The sequence below is a fragment of the Trichoderma atroviride genome, chromosome 1 (genome assembly GCF_020647795.1).
Source record: "Trichoderma atroviride chromosome 1, complete sequence".
Classification (NCBI taxonomy): Eukaryota; Fungi; Ascomycota; class Sordariomycetes; order Hypocreales; family Hypocreaceae; genus Trichoderma; species Trichoderma atroviride.
In genome coordinates, this window is record NC_089400.1 from 4,251,390 (window position 1) to 4,274,378 (window position 22,989).

Genomic DNA, 22,989 nt, shown 5'->3' on the forward strand with positions numbered 1-22,989 from the left:
GTTACCATGCGACTCGCGAAAGAAAGATTAAGAGAGAAAAAAATGTACAGGGGGCTGCTGATTGGTATGCAGGCACTTTGTTTATTTAAATGAAAGGATCCAAACGACAAGGTCCTAAAACGGGTGGTCCCCCTGTTTCTTGTCTGTTTCCGGGTATGGGATCAAGAGATGAAAAAAAAAAAAGACCAGGGCCCAGAGGGGATAGAGCTAAATTTATCGGAGTGTATTTCCGGGGAATATTCTTTCATTTAAAATTTTAAGCGCTGAGCTGAAGGATGCGATTGGCTTCATTACAGTCGCTTACCTACATGCTCTCTTCGTCCTTTGTTGATGGGAGTTATGCGACGGTATGTTTTTATGCTAACTTGTTGCGGGAAGTGCGTCCGATTACGAGATCCTGGAGGAGCTGAAAGGTACCTAACAATGAAGCAGTGAAACGGTCAATAACGAGCTTTATTTGATGCTTTTTTGAGAAATGTTTCTTTAGATGAGCTAGATGGCTGCAAGGTGCCTGTCACATATGAGGTAGCCATGCATACCTAGAATATTAGTAGAATCACAGAGTACCGGTGTTGATGTGCCACCACAGGAGAATAAACATCAGCTTGGTTTCACATGTGCTCGCAATTTGTCTTGTCCAAATGTTGAACAAAAAGAAACGACAGAGCTGTGTGTGAAGTTTTTGCCCTTTTTTGCAGCTGCTCTGATGCATTTACTGCTGCTGTGTCGACTTCACAGAACGGTCTTTCTGGAGCAGTTGCGCACAAGACACAGGCACTCGGATACACAGACACACCACCAGCCCCCTCGTCAACGTTTCATTGACTGAGCTGTTTTTCTCTTCTTCTCTCCGTCTCTTGTCCTTTCTTACCAATACGAGGCTGTCGCGTGAGGGATCCTGATTGTGTGCATGTGCCTGTAAGACGGGGAGAGTAGGATTGCTGCCTTGCGTCCCGTGCGAGCAAGTGCCGCGAAGGAGCAACAGTCTGCGCTATGAGATGCCAGATCCGTGATGGCGGATGCTCTCACGCAAGGGACGATGCTCTTTGCATCTGCAGGCAGTTAAAGCGCCTCACCGTCGTTATACGCGCGCCAGTAAGAGGAAGCACGCGGAGCCGACATGCGAGACACAATAACAAGGGAGAAATGAAGGACAATCCTTTCCTTCTTCTTTTAGCATCTGGATCATGGAATCCCATTTCTTGGCCGCGGTCCCGAGACACCGCACACCGCTCTGACTTGTGCGCCCCGGAGATTGCGGCCAGTCAGTCGTTCAGGTCCAGGGAGATGGAGGAAGCGAGGAAGCCAGCGGCAGGGAGGGGATACCAGGTGAGGGGACTGATGCGGGGATGAGGGAATGCCTCGTGGCTCTGTGAGGTTGTATCACTGCCTTTGGGTCGATGATGCCGAAGAGGGTCTCGTGCGTGCAAGTACATGGAGATGAGAGGGCAAAAGTCATTTTTATGGGTAAATAAAGTGGTCACGCCCGGTTGCTGTGATGCTGTCCCACCCCACGATGCAGAATATCAATGTTGATTGTTATATTGGTGGCGTGGCTGCAGACTGATGGTTGTTGTGAATAAAAAGTATGTGTAGAGATTGGTAGGTACCTAGATAGGAACCCAAGGTAAATAGGTACTATCGATATTGAAGTGTATGTGAAACCTAATATTAAGTTCGCATGTGAATATTAATCTTTATCCAGATCCAACATGCGCAGAAAACGCCGCTGTGACATCATCGAACCGCCATCGCAACTGCCTCAACCGAGACTGTCTTGCGGTCACGTAGGGCAAGACACCGCCGTCCGCAGCTTCCGCATCGAGAAACGCTTCCCCAGCCGTGTGGTACTATGTAGACTTTGTAGACTTTTCCCCTCCATTTGGCGCCTCATCAACACATCTCGTGAATCACCCCATACGACGCTCTCCATCTCGGACGTTTGCAAAGATGGTGTACCGTGCGAGAGATGGCATCTCGTGATGGATCCCAGAGCCGGATCAGCATCGATCGGCTGCCCCTCCAGCCAAAATCCCACCTCTCTACCAAATGCTGCTCGCAGATCGGCCTCCATCGCGTCGCCTCTTGTTGGCTTAAATAATGCGAGACAGCCCACAGCACATCGCCATGATGATCTGCCATCATCGAGTACCGCAAGCGCCGTTCGGAACTAAACAACTGGCGCTTGTCTAACATCCGGCGAGAGGGAGGCAGAGACACCGCAAAAAAGTCAATTTCGTCCAATCGTGCTACTCAAGGCTTCAGTTTGTGAAAGGCTCCCCCTCTCACTAACATCATCCTGGTAGCGCCTCCAAAGACGCTTTGACGGTCAACATCGCGCCATCTCATACGAGAGGGATTTACACAAGGTACTCTTTGAAGAAGGAAAAAGTTACAATACGAGACAACAAAGAGACGCCCGCAGCGGTCACAGTAACTTCGTCCATTGACAATGTCCCCTCGCGGCGACGCCACTACCGATGCGGCAGCATGGCTTGGCCGTTATGAAGACGCCATCGGCCTGGACGCCACTTCGCGACCTGGTCCGCCGGGCCCTGAATCCTGGGTGCCCCTGGCGCCGAATCAACGAATGGCAGCCGCCGACCCTGGCTTAAGCGATAAAGCGTACGATTGACGATTGATGAAGGGGCTCACTCATGGTAAAGCCCGAACCTACCGCTGCGACTGCTGCTAACCACTTTTACTCTGTCATATAGTGCTATTGTCGGCTACGAGTGCCCAAAGAGTTGCGGCAACCCTGCCGAGCCGCCAAGCTATTGCCATCATGGATCCAAATCCGGACCCCTGTCTCCATATCCCAATGCCGGCCTTCGTCCAGACCCGCCCAGGAGCTTCTCCCTCGCGTACCTGATTCACAAGCTTTGTTTGGTGTTTGTGTTTCTCTCCATTGCTTTGTTGGTCTCCGGTTTATTACCTATTTATGCCCCCGAAATCTATGCAGCTCCTCCTCATGTTTCTCCATCCTCTTCTTCTTCCTCATCTTCTTCTTCTTCTTCTATTTTCCCTTCTAAAACGCAACTACCAGCTCCTCAGCTGGAACAGTTAGCCTTCGTTTCTCAATCCTCACACTCTTTTTATTATTACATCATGGCTGTTCCTAGCTGGCTCTGGACGCACGCCCTGGCCTTGTCAGCCGTTCTTCCGTCACTCATTAACCCTACCCACGCCGCTCCTTCTACTCCCCTTTCTGCAACAGACTATGTTGCCAACTCCGTCACAGCCATTCGAGAGCTAAATAATGCATGGTACGATACCGAGACTGGTCTCTGGAACGCTGCCTGGTGGAACAGTGGCAATGCCTTTACCATCTTGGCCGACTTTGCTCAGCTGAGAATCAATGAGGCCAACCAGCTCAACGTTGGTGGCTTTCTGCGCAACACTTACAGCCAGGCCCAGTTGACCTCTGTTTCGGTCGCCAAGGTTGTCAATGCCGTGGGTCTTCCCACGTCTACCCACTGCATTAATGGCAAAGGATGCCATGCCACCGTCTCTTCATCTCTCGAGAAACGAGGATTTGCTGATTTCCTCGATGATTTTTATGATGATGAGGGATGGTGGGCTCTTGGCCTGATTCATGCCCACGATGCCACTGGCGACCAGGACTACCTCGATTCAGCCATCGAAGTCTTCAATGACATGCAAACCGGCCAAGGAACTCCCTGCGGTGGAGGCATCTACTGGAGCAAAGACCGCACCTATGTCAATGCCATCGCCAACGAGCTGTATCTTTCCGTCGCCGCTTCCCTCGCCAACCGTGTGCCCTCCAACACCACCTATCTCCAGATTGCAAAGGCTCAGTGGAACTGGTTCAAGGGCAGCGGCATGATCAACTCCAACAACCTCGTCAACGACGGTCTCGACTCCAACTGCAAGAACAACGGCTTGACCACCTGGTCCTATAACCAGGGCGTTATCCTCGGTGGTCTGAGCGAGCTCGCCCGTGCTACCGGAGATTCATCCTACCTTACCACCGCCGCTACCATTGCTAACGCCGCTATCAACTCCCTTTCAAATTCAAATGGCATCCTGGTCGAAGCAGACCAATGCGAGCTTGCATCAGGCAACTGTGGCCTGGATGGCCAGCAGTTCAAGGGCGTCTTCATCCGCAACCTCCGATACCTCAATGACTTGGCACCAAACGACAACTTTAAGAACTTTATCCTTCGCAATGCTCAATCCATATGGAACAACGACCGCAACAGCGACAACATGCTCGGCGTCGCCTGGGCGGGCCCTTATGTGGCGGCTACGGGGCCGTCCCACAGCAGTGCTCTAGACGCCCTAGTGGCGGCGATTGCTGTTTCATAGTTCTACATCTGATCGGCTCTCCGTCTTGGCAACTTGAAAATTTTCTTTACTCTCATTTGTTACTTTTATTCCACTTGAATAGGGCCGTCTGGGGACGGATGACAGTCACAGTCGAGCCAGGCGTTTGCTGTGGGTTTGGGGCTTTTCTCTGATGCTGCACGACAGGCACGCAAGCAACTTTTTTTTTTTGGGGGGCACCATTAATGATTAATCATAATGTTGTGAAACAAACTTCTTTGCTTTTTTATTTCCCCTTCGCTTGAGGTGACGCCTTAATATTTGATATGGGGAACATGGAGGATGTCCCTTGTCACATCGCCGTGTTTCATCGTGGAGTGTGGCGAGGACATGATTCGCCAGCGATAACTAAGCAATTTTATCATTTTGCCAAGCTTTATGCGACCAACCAGCGCTCCGTGAATCGAGATGAATACGAGCTCGCATATAAAAGTGCAAACTGTGAGGATGCAAAAGTTTGAACAAAAAATACGACAATTAATTAGACCAATGAGGTTTGTCGCATGCATGCATGCATGGATAGATTGATAAGCGATGTGGGAAAAAACCAGCCATTTTAGCGAATCTGTCTTTGATATAGACTGCATTTAGCGCAAACCGTAAATTATACAAAACCACTATTCTTAACTTTAACCTTGTGACCTGTATATTGTGAGATGCCAAGAATGTTTATCTTGGAGTTTGAAAATAGTGCTTCGTATTCCTATATCTGGGAACTGGAGCTCCAAGATTCTGCATGTAATACCGTTGCGGCTAGCTCCTTTTCAAGCTCAAGACCAAGCTCCAAACAAGAGTAGCTAACTGCTAAGCTATGTGAGCTACTATGTAAGCTACCCTATAACAGACAGTTTTAATACAGTTTACGCACCGTATTTCGCACTACATTGCACCTCACTGCAGCTTGACATGATGCGTGCAATACTGAGGTTGGGTCTGATATTCAGGCAGCCGCCAAAGAAGCATCAGGCAGCTCATCAATCAGCACAGTCAACTCACATTGAGGGCAATTTGCAGTCAGGTCGACTTGGATTTATTTAGCTGCCTGGCCTCAGCAACCGGATATACCGTCACCGCTTTCATAGAGTGGTGCCTAACGGCCTTTTTTTTCCTGCGCGGTGTTGAAAAAGGAGATGCTCAGCCAGCGTTTAACTTGAAGGCAATCCAGCTACAAACACACACGACATCATTCACTATTAGAAATGGACGCCTCGGAGAATGAGATTGACGTGTATTTGCACAAGCATTCCAAGGTCCTGCTCGATGAGTTGGATCAGAGCCTGGTGACTTGTCTGCGGAAACCGGATGGGCGAGGGGGAACTCGGATCCGGCCGTGGGTGCGCATCAGGGAGACTCTCAAGGCCACCTGTGTTGTGAGTTTGGCTTAGTTGGCTCGAGAGATCAAGAGACAGTTGCTGACTGCCCATTCACAGGTCTTGGACCAGTTCCAGGAACTGCCGCAGCTGCTGGATCCGCATCTGCCCCGGTGGATTCCCTTCCTGGCAGAGTCTTACTTGGAGTATCTGCAGACGCGGCACCGCCAGAAGCGTATCCCTGAGCACACAAAGAACCTGCTCGCTCCGCTGGACTACACAATCTCCCAGATCCTCTATTCGTTCTGCAAGGTGCGCGGGGAAAAGGTCATTGTGCGCTTTCTCAACGTCGAGACAAAGTACCTGGAGCTGATCCTCTCGGCGGTCGAGGAGGCTGAGGCGGTGGCCGTCGAGGAAAAGGAGAAGAATTCCGGACAGCCGTCGTCGCCTTCTGCTGTTGCCTCTTCCTACAAGATATGGTCGTGGGAGCAGCGGTATATTGCGCTGCTTTGGCTTTCTCACCTCTTGTTTGCGCCGTTTGACCTGTCGACGATTTCCTCCGCTGACCTGGATGAGGGCGGCGTACCGCCCATTGCTGGGCTTAGCTGGCCCGCAAATGTGCCGGGCCTTACGATGAGAGTCATTCCTTTGGCCATCAAGTACATTGCTTGCGCGGGAAAGGAACGGGATGCTGCCAAGGCTCTCTTGGTGAGGCTCGCGATGCGGCGGGATATGCAGCAGCTTGGCATTCTCGAGAGCCTCGTGCAGTGGTCATTGAAGTCGCTACGGCCACAGAAGGAAGATGAAGTTGACAACCCTTACTTCTACATTGGCGTGCTTTCCTTTCTGGCTGGCATACTGCGCTCTTCGTCTGAAACGTCTTACATGGACAAATACCTATCTACCATATTCGACTCCATGCTTGAGCTTTCGGCCGGCGGAGACGCAATTTCAAAGGTCATCATGTCTCAAGCATCAGCGCGAAAGATGATGCTCAAAGTCGTCCGCTCGCTCGTTGTGTCGCTGCTGCGCAATTCCCGGCGGGATATGAAGACTACCGTCTTGGTAGAGAATGCCATTGGATATTTCATTGAGAGCCTCTCTGACAACGACACTCCGGTTCGCTTGTCTGCCAGCAAGTCACTCAGCATCATCACGCTCAAACTCGATCCGGATATGGCATCCCAAGTTGTTGAAGCCGTGCTGGAATCCCTGAATCGCAATGTGCTCTGGAACAAGACGTCAAACAAGCCAGGTGCCAACCGTGTTCGCGACTTGTCTGCTGTGAATCCTCTGGAGTGGCACGGTCTCATGATGACCTTGTCTCATCTGCTCTATCGAAGATCGCCACCGGCCAGCCAGCTCTCCGACATCTTCCACTCTCTCCTCTTGGGCTTGACATTTGAGCAGCGCGGCATTTCCGGAGCGAGCGTAGGAGCCAACGTTCGCGATGCGGCTTGTTTTGGCATTTGGGCTTTAGCTCGTCGATATACGACCTCTGAGCTCCTCGCTGTGCCTACGAAATCTGTCTACGCGGCCAAAGCTCACTCTCCATCGAGCTCTGTTCTGCAAGTTCTGGGAACAGAGCTGGTGACAACAGCATCTTTGGACCCAGAGGGAAATATCAGACGTGGTGCTTCTGCCGCGCTGCAGGAACTTATTGGTCGGCATCCAGATACCGTAGAGCACGGTATTGGCGTCGTCCAGTGTGTGGATTATCATGCCGTAGCTCGAAGAACGCGCGCTGTCCAAGAAGTTGCGCTTGGTGCCACGAGATTGTCGGGGCAGTATGGTGAAGCTGTTGTTGATGGCATCTTGGGCTGGCGAGGCATCGGCGACATGGACACGGCTTCGAGACGAGCTGCCGGCGCTGCATTCGGCACGCTGATGGTGGAGCTATCCGATGTAGCCTCTGAACAGCCATTTTCGCGCTTTGAAGAATCGATTGACTCGGTCATGGATCGCTTGAGCAGCTTACAAAAGAGACAAGTGGAAGAGCGACACGGGTTGCTGGCATGCTTTGCTGGTGTTTTGGATGGTTTCCCTGGGCTTGCACGCAAGGCTGCGCCAAAGTCTCTGGATCAAGCCACTGTCTGCAAGATTCTAGGGCATGTGTCTACGATTCTTGAGGACTGCAAGAATACCGAGTATCGTAAGCCAGAGCTAATTGTCGAAGCAGCAAGCCGTTTGGCTGTATCCTCTCTACCCATCATACAGCTTACCTCATTCAACAATGTGTCTTCCGAGCGCCTGGAAAAGGGAGCCGATATCTTATCCGTTGATAAATCTCACGGATTGCCAGACATTGCCGCTGGTTTCAGCTCAGCACGACAAATTTCTCAAGTTGAAACGCTGACTGCCCGGCTGCGAGACGTGATTTCAAAATGGCTCAGCAGAAACGAGCAGGAAACCGTTGAGCATGCTTCCGCAGCCGGCCTGATGCTTCTCCTGCTCTCTGCTCCTCAGCAGCGTGCTGAGACGTTGGAGCAATGGGCCAAGCTGATCGCAGCCAAGCCCGGAAGCCGCGCAGCAGCAACTGGCAATGGATACTATCACGTCATGGCCATGGCACAGCCCCTTGCTCACAGCTCGCAGGACGACGTGAGCGGAAACGACATTGCATGTGCTGCGTTTCTCGAACGATGGAGCGTCGATGGCGAGATTGGAACCAGAGTGTCCATCCTCCAGAGCCTTCTGAGCAGTCGTATTCTGAGCGACAAGCCAGCGGTCTTTTTAGACCTTCTTGCGGATGGGTTAAACGATTATACAACGACGGCTCGAGGCGATGAAGGCTCCTTGGTACGATTCCAGACTCTCAAGGCCATTGCAGTTCTGTGGGGGGATATTGGACGTCCTGCGGCTCAAGGAGATTGGGTGGCGGCATCTGTTCGGAAGCTCATTCACAACATTCTGCGGCTTTCTGCAGAGAAGCTCGATCGAGTGCGCCGCGTGGCCAAGGATGTTATTGCGCTGCTCATGAATGAAGGGTAAGTTTCTTTCTTTCTTTTTTTTTTTTTTTTTTACTTCTTTTCTAATAGATTACTCATCTATATATTCGAGTGACTTTTGGTAATATGGTGCTAATTGCTGGGACTGTCGTCTTTTCATTCTTCTAGTAACGTTGATGAAATCAAAGATTCGACTCCTAGAAAGACATATCTCACCAATCACTTGAGTTTCTCATCAAAAGCCTACTTTTCCCTCCTCCTAGACCTCATCCACAAGGACTCCCTACACAAGCACATCATGGACATTGTGAGAGACGACACAAACGCCTGGATGGCCGGCCTCATGGCGGGCTTCGTCTCATCCGCAGACACCGGCAACGAAGACCTCATCATCGACAGCCGCGCAGCCCTCACAGACTACTGCGAGCAGTCGCCCCAGAAGCTGCAGCTCGTGTGCTCCGCGCTGCTGCACAATCTAAAGACGTGCCAGGGCGAGGACCGCATCATTGTGCCGACGCTGGAGATTATCGCGTTCCTCTTCCACGTGGGGCTTTTCCAGCGCTGCGAGGGCATCAATTACAAAAGCCTGTGTCTGCAGACGCAAAAGGCGGGCTACAAGACTGGAAACGTCCGCAAGGTGGCGGCCTGCATCAAGGTTTACGGCGGGATTGCCGCTGCCGGGGCCGAGAGCGCTGGAGATGACGTTGAGGCCGGAGTGAAGGATGCTCGTAGGAGGCTCGGCGCGCTCATGGCTCATCCGTGGCCGCGGATTCGCAGCGCTGTGGTGGATGAGATATGGGGGCTTGTGGACAGTGGCGAGCTGGATGATGGGGATGAAGATGGGCATGGGTTGACGGGCGTCGATTGGACGAGTGCGGACAAGAGTCGGGTCAAGGCGTTGGTGACGGAGCTGAAATTGGAGTAGGCAGTGATCTAAGTCGTTGTTAGAAATTTCCAAATAAAGTGTCTGAGATTAACATGATGTATTTGAGCTTGTTCATCTTGTGGTTGAGCGTGTCAGACGCCTCATCACGTATATTGCCTTTTTCTAAGCTAGGTACATGTACACCCAACAGCATCTTAGATGGACTGCTATGCCCTCTTATAGCTTGATGGACGTTGTGAAAAAGCTGGTGTTGAGAACAAGCAAGTTTCAAGATGGATGGCTAGCTAATCTGAGGCAAGTAGCTAGATGATGATATATCTCAATGGACGTAGAGTTGGATCACTATCTCCAAGTACGACATGGAACAAAGACGGGATTGTGAAATCTATCCAAATCTGGACGATATATGGCCAGACAAGAAGAATCCTGGTATAACGAGCAGTCTCGCCATCAATTGGAGCTCTCACAGAGAAACAATACAAGTTATATGTGAATAAAGACGATTAGAGATTAATTCACACACGCCAGAAGCAAAACCGTATCGCAAAATATCCTTCTTCACAACCACCCCTTAATCACGGACACTTCCTACAATTGTTTTTTTATCGTATACGTAAGGACACGTCATTATCCTAAACTTGCATTGTACAAAATCATTTCTCGGCCAAATTTTACCCTGTAACTCTTACTCAGGGGAACAAGGCAAAAAGCGGAACAAGGCACGACCAACAGTAGAAACAAAACTCGGCACAGCGGGCCAGCAGTATTTCAAAAGTCCCTTTCCTTTTTTTTCTTGCAGGCGAATCCAACACCCCCTTGCTTGAGATAAGCTAGGGTCAGTGATAAACTGTCTGTATTGCAGAAAAGAGAAGGATTGAAAGCCCTGGTAGGCGAGCTGAACTCTGAGGCCCAGGATTCATATCCGTATAACGAGATAAGTAGGTCGTCTTCAATCAAAGCACGTTGTGTACATCTCTTATCAACGTTTGACTGAATCATGGCCTTGATTGGGCGCTCAGGGCTGAAAGCAATGTGGAGAAGAGCTGAATGAATGGCCTATTTCTGATCTACCCCAGATAATTCGTATCGTGAATAGCGGTCAGTACACAACACAACACAGACAGCCAACCAGATAAAGTTTCTCGCTACTCCCAAACAGCCAAAGGGGCAATAACGCGAAAACTATTGCGCAAAACGAAGCACGCGACTCATGTAGCCTCATTCTTTTTTTTTACCTGGTGACCTGCCCTGTCATTCGCGCTCTCGTAATTCGACGCCACGCACAGATAGAATGTCTCTAGCTGGCTTCTGGCCAAAAGTCAAACCCCTCTAGCTTTCTGCGGCTGAAGGACTTGACGGACTTGACGGACATGTCACCAAGTCATCTCTCTTGAGTGACGGCGCCAAATAAATTCAATGCTCCTTAGCATCCAAGACACAAAAGTTTATGAATCAGGTTTCTGACAGCATTGACGGCAGCCTTGTCATGCGGGGAGACGATGAAAGACACTCGGAGCACTTGGTACACTAGCACCACAAACTAAGATCCAATAGTCGTTGGCCTCGCTCATGAGAGTGATGAGACAATGCAGGGCGATTCTTCTCCAACAATCAGCACGTGGGAGTGAGCACTGTTGGTCGGTTGGCGGCAACGTGCGCCCACCCCAGGATTTTGGTGGAACTAGGGTGGCCGTTATCCTTCATGCCTACTGTTGGATCTTTGGGGGGCAGGATTCTTGCTGCAGCCATCTCATCTCAGCCAGAAGAGCATGGAGGCGCTGATAAGAGCTGCGCCGAGGCCTGGATGGTGCCATTCCGTGCCGTCCGTCTGTCGACGCATGGCGGCGTCTCTGGGTCTAGAACCGTCAGGACTGCAAGGAGAGGCGAGCGTCAAGCATCTCGCCCTAGAACTAGAGAACTATTAGCTTGGTGCGACCGCCACCAGGCGTGCCTTTAGGCTGGAGATCGAAAGGGTGAAATGCACGTCGCCCGATGCGGCAGACAGGCACAGTAAAGACAGTGTTATCGTGGGATGGTCTCCAGACGAGGCTCTAGGCACCCATGAATTGAAACGCGCGAGCTGCAGCCAGCCGACGATCCTTGGAGCAATGGCGCTCTCTAATTGTCTCTCATGCGGCCGCACACTGGCCGCTTTCGCTCTTTGGAGAAGCCACAGCGAATTCTAGGTTCTGATATCGAAGGGGATTCTGCTTCTAGGCCGGGGGTTAACCAGCTCCATGAACGCATGGCTGATGCTGATCGGAATTTTAGGCTCCAGGATCCCAGAGAGCATGGCTGAATAAGGAAACCAACCGCAATGGCTCACTGCTGCAGTCACAAGGCTTTCCTTGGCACAGACCAAAGGTGTCGCCTGCTGAATGATGGAGATGGCGTCTATATCCCATAATAACATCATCCGCCTAACAAGAGCGCCCGCTGAGATGTATTTTTATGGAGAATCGCCAGGATGACAAACCTGGTACAGTATTGGCGGTAACTACCGTCTGATGAAGTCCTTGGTCTTCTTCTGAGATAAAGGGGTCGATAGTAACCGCCCCCATTCATATTGTGATAGGCCATTGTACAAAGCAACGGAAAAAAAGAAAATCAAACTGATAGCACAGCGCATGGTTTGGACCAGAGCGGCGTGGCGCCTCTTAGAGCGGCTCAAACAGTGCAGGAGGTGGAGTGGCAATCGGACGAAGTAGGTCATTATTCCCGGTTTTGGCATTGACACACGAAGAGTCGAATCGTTGAATTGGCGGTGGTAGTAGCTCTAGATCGGGTTTGACGCATTCAGAATCGATCTTTGAATGTATTCGTTGGTTGTATGTAGCTCTCTTCAATGAAGCTTTGTTACCGGCCAACAGCAGATAGTGTAGTAGCAACACCACCAACAACGACGCAATGGTAGAGCATTGTTCAATGAAATCTAAAAAAAGCACAATACCGTACCTATGGGCTTGTACCTTTTCTTGCAACGAAGCGGAAAATTCATTTCGCACGAGAAGCGCGTCGGTCTGGCGGATGGAAATTTCTGCTTTTGGTGGCGCCAAAGGCTGTGATGCATTAGCTAAAGATGGAACGTGGTTGATATCAGAGGCGTTTCTGGCCTCATTGCCGATTCTAATTGCCGGCATGTTAGTAATACAGATGCTGACAGGCAGGATCACGTGCAGCCTCAGCATTTAGACTTCTTATAGGCAAATTCGCTGGAAGATGAGATGAGATGGAGAGGTGAAACAGCTGCTGTGGTGCATCGTATCGTATCTTGGGTCTGGAAATAAGCTGAAGATCACTCAGCCACTGCTTGATTGGCATGTTGGTCGCACTTCGGCGAATTGGAGCCGGGCTAGATGCAATGGGTGGTGGAAAGGGGTTCAGACAAATCATGTCGTTGCTTGACTTCGGAATCGGAAACGCAGATGGAAAATGAGATGGGCTTTGGATCATGTCCTGTACAGCCAGCAGGCACGCAAAGCACGGCACGACTCCATAAAAACGCATGGAGCCGTAATACCGTTAGCTCTACGACGTCGGACCGCTCCCCCTCCAACGTGCAACGCCTCATATCCGGGCCTCTCAGCTCCGTACCGTATACTGTCGTAGCCAGAGATGAGACAGGATGGCTGGATGATACAGTCGGAGATGCTGGCTCAGCTCCGTCGCAACGGGGGGATCGGGAGTTGATGGGCAAGATAGGCGATTTGCGTGCAAGGATGGTGGGCTGTGGCGGAGATGGCGTACAGGAGAAGGAAATTTTGGGATAGGAGCCTTGTACAGAGTAGGTACGTACCGGCGCTATCTGGGACCACGTGATGGCGATAGGCTCCTTGCGGTGGCAGCGCGGGAGGGCGCTAACATTTCGCGTGTCAGATGGGCAGCAGGCGCAAGTACCTGCGACGTTGACAGCGGCACCTCGTTTAGTTGATTGCGCAGTGACATCTGTCACTCAGCCCAGCTACCAGTGGACACTAAGAGAATGGATACCTGCCATGATGTTGAATGGGCCATTCTGATGAGCAAAGTGCCAAGCAAACAGTGCTCCTTTTTCTTGTTTTACCAGTATGTAGACAACTCCCTCATCGACGATGGAGGTGCAAAATGCTGCTGCCTGGTGATTGCCGTCATGGCGCTCTTGTTATATATCTCACTTGCAGGTCTTGCTGCAACCCACCGCCACTGGTGCCTTTGCACTACGTACTGTACGACTGTATGATATGATGTAAACAGACAGCACTGAACAGGAATCTTTTTTGCCCTGATACCTTCGAGTAAGTAGGTTCCTAGCTCTTACAATCTCGGACCCTGAGTCCCGCCCATCACTCATCTCACCACCAATGACGTACCTTGCGAGCCCACATCGTCCTGTCCACATCCCGAAAAATCGGACTTCTCGGCCGATATGACGGTGAAGCGCGGGAAAGAAAAACAGCTGCAAAGAAAAAACGACATGAAATTTTCTTTCTTCTCCTGCAATCAGGGGTTCTCGCTAGCACTCACATCCCAGCCCAGTATATTTCAAAGAGATCTCTAGTTCGTCGGCAAATATGATTAGGGTATAGCTTGCCGGCGCCCGCCTGTATAAGAGCGCCGGCTAACTTTTGCGCTCACCGCATTGCTCGCAGACTCAATTTTCCGTCGTGCCGCTGAAGCGCGAGGAAGGGCTGCGGAAAATAGACCAGGTATACGTACATGCTACTGTAAGAGCGTAGGCCTATATTGGCCTATTCGGCGCATGTACAAGCTGGTAGTAATACTGTAGGTGCATTGCAAGAAAATTTGCACACTTGCCAGCTCCTCGAAAAGAGCTGCCTGATTTAGTCCCTTCGTCTAAAAACCGCCATCCGGTGGCTCGGTGTCCAAAACTGGGACTTTCAAAGAGGGACCCGCGCGCGATCATTATCGCGATCGCATCGCACACGATGCGCGGCAGCAAAATCACCATCACAAAGGCCAAAAGCAAAAAAAAAAAAAAAAAATGGCTCTCGTCAACCTCTCGGGTCCCTTGGCTCACGGTCCTAGCGGGGGGGATTGGAGCTTCAATTCAACTTGACCAAAAAAAGCCCACTTATACAGCACTGTAGAGGGTTCTCGGCCCTGGCCTGATGCTGCTCCGTGCGCTGGAGGGGGGCGAGGGACCCAGCCGTCAATCGGCACCAAAAACCAAGGATTGTGGCAGGCAAAAAAGACACAGAAAACCGCCCGCGAGGCGAGCAGAGACGCAACGCGTGCCAGAGCGCTGGGAGGAGCCGAGGCCATGGAGGACCCTCACCCTTCTCAGCCCCAGAAGGCGGACTTGGGGGCTCTGGCCAATCTCGAGCTGCACGGATGACTCTGCGGTGGGGGCAGGTTGTGCCTTGGATGCGGTGCTACTGCAGAGGTCCCCAGCAGCGCTCATTAGACTTGCATGGAACAAGTATCGCTACCGCACTGCTTTGCTGTGCCGGGGACTTGTAGCTGCATGATAGCGCACACACTGTGAATCCCCTCGCCTCGCCTTTGTCTCGCCTCGCCTCTGCGTCCAAGAGATCAACAGAAGCTGAACCTGCAGGAATAGCACCTGCTCGTACGCATGTGATTCGCTGTACCACCGCCACCACCCAGCTGCTACCTGGAATCATCCCTTGCCTGACGCTTTGGGTGTCCCTCCGTGCCGCGTCGTCTGGATTCTTGTCGCAATCGCCGAAGAAAACTAGACACTGAGAATTTGGCATTCCGGCTCTGTCACAGCCAGATGCAGCAGATGCAGCAGATGCCCGTCCAAAAAAAGAACTCTGCGCCGCTCAGGCCACCCTCTCGATCGTTGTGGCCTCGTGGCCAGCCGCCGCCGTCCGAACTCTGTTACGGGTCACCAGCAGAAGTACATGTACCGTGTAACCTCGGGCCAGTGACGCAGGTACTTGTCCATCCCGCTGGATGCATATGGCCCCGCTAGGTTCCTGCAGGCAATGATCCTCGTACTCCATACTTTTTGCGCGGTCCATCGCTAGCCCCGTTGGAGGGCCTGCATGTCTCGGATACTTGTACGGAGCACCTGGAGCGGAGCTGGCAGCAACTGCAGCCAACGGCAGCGCTCCGTAATCCTACATCCAGCACTTGTATCTCAAATGACTGGAGGCGGACATGTCACAGCCAAGAGCGTGTCATCGCTGGGCGATGGAATGACCTGACGCTGCAACAAAAGGATCGATGGACGGTATCAACATTTGATAGTCGCCGGCATCCTTGCAGCTCTTGGCGGCACATGTGCGAATGATAAGTAGTACAGTACTAAAGTAACGGATACCTACCTCCCCATTACAGATATGACGACGGATGCCGGCCGAGATAGCAATCTTCAATCATCCAGATAGGGCCAGGATAGGGACTTTTGCGCGGGTAGCACCAAGATACGAGTAAAGCGACATGCACGCCTAAACGATGCTGATTACTGCGTACGGATAAAGGTAGTAAGCCGAGAATTTGCATGCGCATGCGGTAACACAGGCCGGACGATGGATTGATTGATGGATTACTGCTAAGATCACAAGTAAGAGTCGGAGATGGAGAGATAGGGAGTTGTCCTTATCTCGCTCTCGCGCGTATTTTTTTTCTTCGCCTTGCTCCGTATTACAATCATTCGAACAGGCCATTTTTTTTGTCTTTGCCCACGCTTGATAGGGTCGGCGACCACAGCAGCACATGGCTGCCTCTTGTGGCTTTGTGGCTTTGTATCAAAACCACAAACGCCGCCTGCCCGTCCCCCCTTTCGGCGTTGCGAGGGAAAACTTTTCACCACAGCAGAGCTTCGACCGCGTTCTTTCAAATTTCTGGCGCGCATGGCGTTGGGTCAGGTCAAGCCGTTTTTTTTTTTTTTTTAATGATGTGATCTCTTTTTGGGTGATTTTGCAGTGGCTGACAAAGTGTAAATCACCTTTGGCGTTGCGCAAAAAAGATACCACCCAGCTTTTGCGTCAGCTACCTCGTACTAACTCTTCCGGCACCGAGGCCAGTCCACCCGGGTTGTCAAGTACGGGGTAAGCTTCCCAGGCGTCTGGGATGACTAGGTACGACGGCTCCAATCAGCGGGCGAGGAATGTCGCTGTCGGTGGCCAATATCGCAATGAATGGGTCTCAGAGTCGAGATGCTAGTGCTGCGCACTAAAGAAAGGGAAGAAAGAAGAAAATGGCTACACAGGGCCAGGGACCCCCCTCCCCTCTTTTTGGTGCGCCGAAGGCTTGCAGCAGCTGGGAACAGGAGAGGCCAAGATTTGCCCGAGAGGGAGGGCAGGGGAGGGGAGACGAGGGACGAAGAGGGGGAGGCTCTGCATCTCGTGCATGGCACTTTCAGGGTTACAGCACAGGCGAGTGGGAGATGTAGATTTCTATTTGGAGGCTCAAGTAGGTGGTTGACAAACAATGGCTTTTGGAATCTTGGAATCAACTTGTACTATTGATTGATGCTACCTTGGTATTATTCAATACTTGCTCTGCCACCCCACCGCCGGATCGACCTGCTTATTCAGAATTCAGAGGCCAGAGACAAGGAGAGCAGTCAATCACAGAATGGGCCAGGCCATGACGCTAAAAGCTCCGCTGAATGGCCTCCACGGGTGGGTCTGCCCGGTCTGGCCTTGGGAACAGGGACTCGGGACCGCGCCATTGGGGCACGCCTCTTTTTGCGTTACCGTGCTGTCTGGCACTTGTCCAAGCAGAACCATCGCTGCAATTCTGCTGGTGGCACTAAGCAGGTACATGTGCGCAGTGAAAGGCCGTTTAGCGGCCACGCCGCCAAGAGACAAAGGACAGGGACCGCCTATCCTATTGACTGGAACGACAAGCCTCCAATAATAGAGTGGACATGTATCGCGGAAAGTACCGCCGTCAGTGCTTGTGGTAGCGGTACTTGTGAGTCTCTCTCATCATTCGCATTCACGTCGCCTCAATGACAATTGAATGCCTTCTACCCTACCTATTGTATATGATAGTGCCAGACATGTACTGTAATACAGAGTGCCTGCGTATATGCACGTAGTAGGCCGGTGGAGCATGCGCATGTAGCTAACATGGCCTTGCAGCTGCTGCTTTTTACTAGTGCTGAACTCGCAATGCCTGCTCGCCTCGCCGCGGCTAATTGGCGAATTTCCTGTCAACTCGAAACCACGCTGGGTGCTGTAGATTAGCACAGCCAGCCACAAGGCCCCCTGTGCTGCGCTGTGTCGAAGCCCATCGAGATATCAACGGCCTCGACTCTAGCCATCCATGTACCGGTACCCGCAGTCTCCAGCACCTGCGGCTAGCAGCGACTAGGCGGTACCTGCTAGGGATTGCCTCGCACGCCACCGCATCCGGGGCGCTGCCCTTTTCAGGTCCCGGCCTGGCCTGCTATCGGCGCTCTCACTGTGCTTTGTGCTTTGTTTTTGCCTTCTGACTGCGTTTTGCATCCCATCACTCCATCCATCCATCCAGCCGCCAATCCCTCCGGCCGTGCTAAATTAAATCTCGTCCTGCCAACGGCCACTACTTGCTGTAGTCGTGCTCCTGCTACGCACCTCTTACATACATCATCCCGACTCCGCCTCTCTGCTTCTCCTGGCCTCTCTTCTCTTCTTCTCTCTTCCTATTCTTCCCTTTTCACAGCACAAAGGCTGCCGGCCCCACGTCCAACTTACTCATCCCCTCTGCGCTCTACAACTCGCCCTCAGTTCTGTTCGCAGTCTCAGATGGCCCTTATCCCACCGATGTAACCAACGTCTGCGGCCACTATACTTGCAGCGTTCATGCAGCAACCCCCCCGAATCCCGCCCTCCGCCAGCACAGCGCTCCCGCCTGCAGACGCAGAGCAGCGGCCTCATGCCCTGGTAGACTCGCCGCACAGAAACTCCGTGCGCCGGCTGCCCATCTTGACGCCGCCATAGCAACGACAGTCCCGGATCCGACGCCCGCCGACCTTGGAGACATCGCCTCGGCCACCAACTAAAACCTCTTTTTTCCCCTCTCGCTCGTCGAGCCCTCTGCGGAGGTCGACGGGCGCGGGCCCTTTGCTGCAAAAGAGTCCGCCATGTCCATCTACTCAGACCCGCCGGCGCTGCGAGACTTTTCGCAGGACAAGCCCTCGCTGCTGGTCTGCTGGTGGGCCACCATCTTCTGCGCCCTCATGATCCTGCTGCGAATCGCCGGCCGCTTCATTCGAACCGAGAGGCTCTTTTCCGAGGACAAGTTCGCCGCAGTCGCCCTGATTCCCATGTTCTTGCGCATGGGATGCGTCCACTTTATCCTCGTCCATGGAACCAACAATGCCGACTTCACCGGCGTCACCCTCACTGCCGAGGAAATCCGAAAGAAATCCATAGCCAGCGGCCTGGTGCTTCTCAGCCGTGTACTCTATGCCGCTACGTAAGTTTGCTCATTCGACATTCCAGGGATACTTTTTATTTTTATTTTTTTTTATTCTTTTTGTTGTTTACAGTCCTTATTTGGGTTGGCTTTGTTGGCGCAACGAATTCTCAATCACACACTGCACCAAGTGAGACAACTGATGCTGACCCTCTTTGTAACTCTAGTCTGTGGATTCTCAAGGGCACAATCCTCGAGTTTCTAAAACGAATCGCCGATCTCACCTGGCAGCGAACCCATCACTACACCCTCGTCGCCATCCGATGCTCCCTGGGCCTCACCTTCATCGCCGTCGTCATTAGCGATCTCGCCGAATGCAACCCCTTCAGACACTACTGGCAAGTCCTGCCTGACCCTGGTGGTCAGTGTCGCCAGGGCTATGTCCAGCTCATCACAATGGCCGCCTGCAACATCCTCACCGACCTGATGCTCGTCATCTTCCCCATCCCCATCATTATCCAGAGCAACATGCAGTTTCGCAGGAAGCTCCAGCTCCTCATCCTGTTTTCTCTCAGCCTGTCCGTTGTGGCAGTCACCATCTACCGAATTCCGCACATCATGGACGTAAACGGCCGACAGCAGTACCGATCGCTGCTCGCTTCCGTCGAGTTGATTTTCGCAACTGCATCCGCAAACGCCCTTGTCTTGGGCTCCTTTGTACGAGATCGAGGTGTCAAGAAACAGAAGCCCAGACGAACTTCCACCGCTGCCGAGTCGTTCGAACGCAGCACCACCATCCGGAGACCAACTATCCACCGACAATGGGGCAGCGACGAAGACTTGGTCAGAGATGTTGGTCTGACCGTCGAGCCTGAGCTTCGAGAGCAGCCAGACAGCCCGTCATCCGATCTGTACGCGCCAATCAGGCCAATGCAATCTGCCGAGCAGGGCTCGGATAAGTGGCGTCATCAGCGGGAGCAACGGGAGCAACATGAGCAAGAGGATAGTGCCCAGGATAGCGCCCCGGAAAGCACTCCAGAAAGCGCAAAGGCAAGCCAAGATCTGCTGATATACAAGACCGAATCCCGGACCGAATCCCACCACGAATCTAGAAAGCTCTCCTTGTTTGACGTCGGCGGCCTTCTTGAGGATGGACCCGGCACAAGCAGTGGAAGCTACAGAAGAGGCAGCAGCTTTACTTCCTCTTCCATGGAAGCCAGCACCTCTCAAACTGCCCCGCCGGCGTCTAGAAAGGCCAGCGTAAACGGTGTGCGGCGTGGATCAACGGCGCTGCTTCAAGATCTGGGCGGACTCCTGGGCCCCCTCAACTCAAAGTCGTCTGTGCGATCAAAACACCGAACCGGAACCGAGCTGCAGCCTATCCAACAATCTCACCAAGAGCATCACGCCTCCCAAGGCGAAGGCTCTGATCTTGTTCTCAATGACCCTGGTGGCCTCTTGCGATGATGAACAAGATGCATGCATCCTACGGCAACCGCTCCCACTTGCCTTTTTATCTAATTCGAATCATATGACGACTTGATCTACGACTTTTATCACGAATCTCTTTAATCCCTTTTTTGAGAAATAATCTGCTTATTTCTCTCATTTATTTCTTTTTTCTTTATATATCTTTAGATATGACTCGTCAGGCAATGGCGTTTACGGAGGTATTCCCTTCTATACACATATGCATATACATATATATACACGGCACCCTTTTCTCTCCCCCCTTTTGCCCCCATACATGGCGTCAAGAAACAACAGTACCTATGGGAGAGAATTCTGGAGCCTTATTCTTTTTCCCCCCCTCGCGGTTTTCGCTAGCTGGTATTTCTGCGGCAAGTTTTAGACAAGGGGTGGCTGACGATTTGGAGCTGGTGGGATTTGGCGGCTACTGCGTGGTTTTCTGAACTTTTTTTTTCTTTTTTCTTTTTTTCTCTTTTCTTACTGTTCTGGTACTTGGTTGCATATACCCCGGTGACAAACACCGTTTTGTTTTGCGAAGAGATGTATTGTATGTGCATATCCCCTCAACATCGAGAAAGATGTTTTGACAGTGGGACAATGGAAGAGGTAGTGAGAGATTAGCTATACGTTGAAGAATTGAAATACCATTCAAAACGTACTTGGTCGCGTGCTTCATTGTGAACAAGTAACTAATTAACGAGATTGAAATCTGTATGTTTGTTTTGATATCCAAGCCGCGGAGACTTTGCGGAGCCATATGTGAAAATAGACGAGAAGTGCCTGCATCTCAACTGAGGCATTCCAAGGCTTTACTGTTATGCGTGTACATGTATGAACTGAACGTTGTTTGAGATTGGTTCATGGAGTTGCGACATGGTATTAGAAATATATTCGTGAAATGACAAGTTCACCGGAATCTGTATGGGTTGGAGGATGATTATAACTGATGAGCTTCAGTTTGATCCTTCTTTTGGCCTCTGAGCATCTGGGACTTGTGGTTCATGCTTGAGAATATAAATCTCAGGGGCCACAATGCATATCCATGTCAGTAAAATTCGACTTTACTAGGTATATATAGGGAAAATAAGATGGGATTATTTTGTAGGCATGATTTGATCAATTGCAAGCCTTGGTTGTCAAGATATATATAGACGTTGGTATTTTATTGAATTTGGTTGGTTTGTTTCTCTCGTAATTCTAATAATTAAGTTTTCCCCCCAAAAAACGCCAGCTTTCACTCTTGCAAATGCAAAAACATCATGTCAAAAACAGCGTTCGTCCGTCCCGCTGCTCAACTTCAGCTGCTCTTTTCAGTTTGGACTTTTTTGTGAAAATCCAAACTTGAGCTTTCTCTTTTCTTTCTTCTTCCCATCCTTCTTTCTCTCTTTCTCATCACACGCAAACTTGCAAAGGGCACGCTTCTTTCCAAAGTTTTGTGTCTTGTCAAGTCTTTGGCGGCCCCCCCCCTTTTCATCTTGACAAACTGCACACACTCCCCCCGATCGAAAAAAAAAAAAAAAAAAAAAACTTCTTAGACACACAACCGGTAACTGGCATATCGACCAGCCGTCTCACTAACTCGGATAATCTTGACAACCTGTCCCCTCTTGAGCCCTAGATACCGCGCCACGGGATCCTTCTGCAGGATACGCGGCAGCTGCGTCTCCTTCAGGCGGTACCTCTTCAGCAGCGCAATCTTCTCCTCGCGGGAGAGCAGCACGTGCCGCGGCACCAGCTCGTGGTGCGTAATGTTGACCAGCAGGTCGTCCTCGAGGAAGCACTCAATCTTGGCCAGGTTCTCGACCGAGGCGAGCGACTTGCGCGCGGCGGGCGACAGCGCCACGGGGGTCACCATGATGCCCGTCTTGTAGTTGTTGGTGATTGTGTACTTTGCAAAGTTGCGGATCTGCGAGACGCCAAACTGCTTGTCCGTCAGGAATTCGACCCAGATGGGGCCGCAGTCGGGCACGGGGTCGGGGTTGGAGGCTGTGGCGGGAGGGGTGTTTTTGCGGAGCATGGAGTCGCTTGGACGGGCGGAGAATTGGAGTTTGGCGCGGCTGTGTTTGGTTGCATGTTAGCTTTGCGTATGTTATAAATAGATTTCGTGGAGTTTTGCTTGTTTGAAAACGGGAAGAAGGGGGCTGAGGCCGTACTTTACGCTGCCGTCGGGGTGGCAGTACTCGTCGCGGAACCGTTCCAGGGAGATGCTGACTTCGTCTTCGGCAAGCTCGTACTCCTATCAACGAGGCAGAGCGACTGGTTAGCCAGATTGTCACAGGATGGCATCAACTGAAGAAGCACAAGCATCTATGGGGAAAGAGCGTACCCGGTCTGCAACCATCTCGTGAACAGTCCTCCACGCGCGCCAGAGTCTCACAACCTCTTTGGACTTGGCATCGTTGGGCAAATCGTCAATCATCTTGGATTCGAGTGTTTATTTATCCGTCGGCTGTGTTTTTTCGGAAGCGAGCGATTACGCAACGAGTAATTCGACACAAGGCAGCAAGGACTGCGCGTTGTCGTGGCCGTGGTCCCTTTTTTTTTTTTTTTTCTTCGTCGAGTTTCCGCTTGTCGGGGAGAACTGCGGTCGTTCAAAAATTGTTTGCGCAGCCTTGCATTGGCTTGGCCTGGCTGGAGCGATTAGCTGAGCCGGCGGGAGCTGATAAGAAACTGTCATGTGACTTTGCTGATAAGCCACTCTCCGATGGCG

The 22,989-nt window shown here is 51.6% G+C and overlaps 6 protein-coding genes across 7 annotated transcripts; 4 read left to right on the top strand and 2 right to left on the bottom strand.

Annotated features, from left to right (window-relative positions):
- The first annotated feature begins 1,649 nt into the window (after window positions 1–1,649).
- On the top strand, window positions 1,650–4,980 carry TrAtP1_001526 (uncharacterized protein). Its single transcript, XM_014085999.2, has 2 exons — window positions 1,650–2,625; window positions 2,718–4,980. The coding sequence occupies exons 1-2, from the start codon at window positions 2,453–2,455 to the stop codon at window positions 4,327–4,329; spliced, it is 1,785 nt and encodes a 594-aa protein (XP_013941474.2). The 5' UTR covers window positions 1,650–2,452; the 3' UTR covers window positions 4,330–4,980.
- Window positions 4,981–5,278: 298 nt separating this feature from the next.
- On the top strand, window positions 5,279–9,580 carry TrAtP1_001527 (uncharacterized protein). The gene is made up of 3 exons (XM_014085998.2): window positions 5,279–5,717; window positions 5,778–8,644; window positions 8,774–9,580. The coding sequence occupies exons 1-3, from the start codon at window positions 5,547–5,549 to the stop codon at window positions 9,528–9,530; spliced, it is 3,795 nt and encodes a 1,264-aa protein (XP_013941473.2). The 5' UTR covers window positions 5,279–5,546; the 3' UTR covers window positions 9,531–9,580.
- Window positions 9,581–12,148: 2,568 nt separating this feature from the next.
- TrAtP1_001528 (uncharacterized protein) lies at window positions 12,149–12,679 on the bottom strand (the record flags this gene model as incomplete). Its single annotated transcript, XM_066111035.1, has 1 exon — window positions 12,149–12,679. The coding sequence occupies one exon, from the start codon at window positions 12,677–12,679 to the stop codon at window positions 12,149–12,151; it is 531 nt and encodes a 176-aa protein (XP_065967108.1).
- A 3,921-nt stretch (window positions 12,680–16,600) lies between these two features.
- On the top strand, window positions 16,601–16,930 carry TrAtP1_001529 (uncharacterized protein; the record flags this gene model as incomplete). The annotated part of the gene is made up of 1 exon (XM_066111036.1): window positions 16,601–16,930. One exon carries the CDS (start codon window positions 16,601–16,603, stop codon window positions 16,928–16,930), a length of 330 nt encoding a protein of 109 aa, XP_065967109.1.
- A 922-nt stretch (window positions 16,931–17,852) lies between these two features.
- TrAtP1_001530 (uncharacterized protein) lies at window positions 17,853–20,929 on the top strand. Of its 2 annotated transcripts, XM_014086303.2 has the most exons (2): window positions 17,853–18,869; window positions 19,037–20,929. In XM_014086303.2, exons 1-2 carry the CDS (start codon window positions 18,535–18,537, stop codon window positions 20,274–20,276), a joined length of 1,575 nt encoding a protein of 524 aa, XP_013941778.1. In that variant the 5' UTR covers window positions 17,853–18,534; the 3' UTR covers window positions 20,277–20,929. The 2 variants fall into 2 exon arrangements, with proteins under 2 accessions (XP_013941778.1, XP_065967110.1); XM_066111037.1 differs by having other exon boundaries at window positions 17,853–20,929.
- Window positions 20,930–21,781: 852 nt separating this feature from the next.
- Window positions 21,782–22,876, bottom strand: TrAtP1_001531 (uncharacterized protein). Its single transcript, XM_014085996.2, has 3 exons — window positions 22,606–22,876; window positions 22,433–22,515; window positions 21,782–22,336 (listed from the first exon to the last, which is right to left on the bottom strand). Exons 1-3 carry the CDS (start codon window positions 22,696–22,698, stop codon window positions 21,811–21,813), a joined length of 702 nt encoding a protein of 233 aa, XP_013941471.1. The 5' UTR covers window positions 22,699–22,876; the 3' UTR covers window positions 21,782–21,810.
- Between the last annotated feature and the right edge of the window lie 113 nt (window positions 22,877–22,989).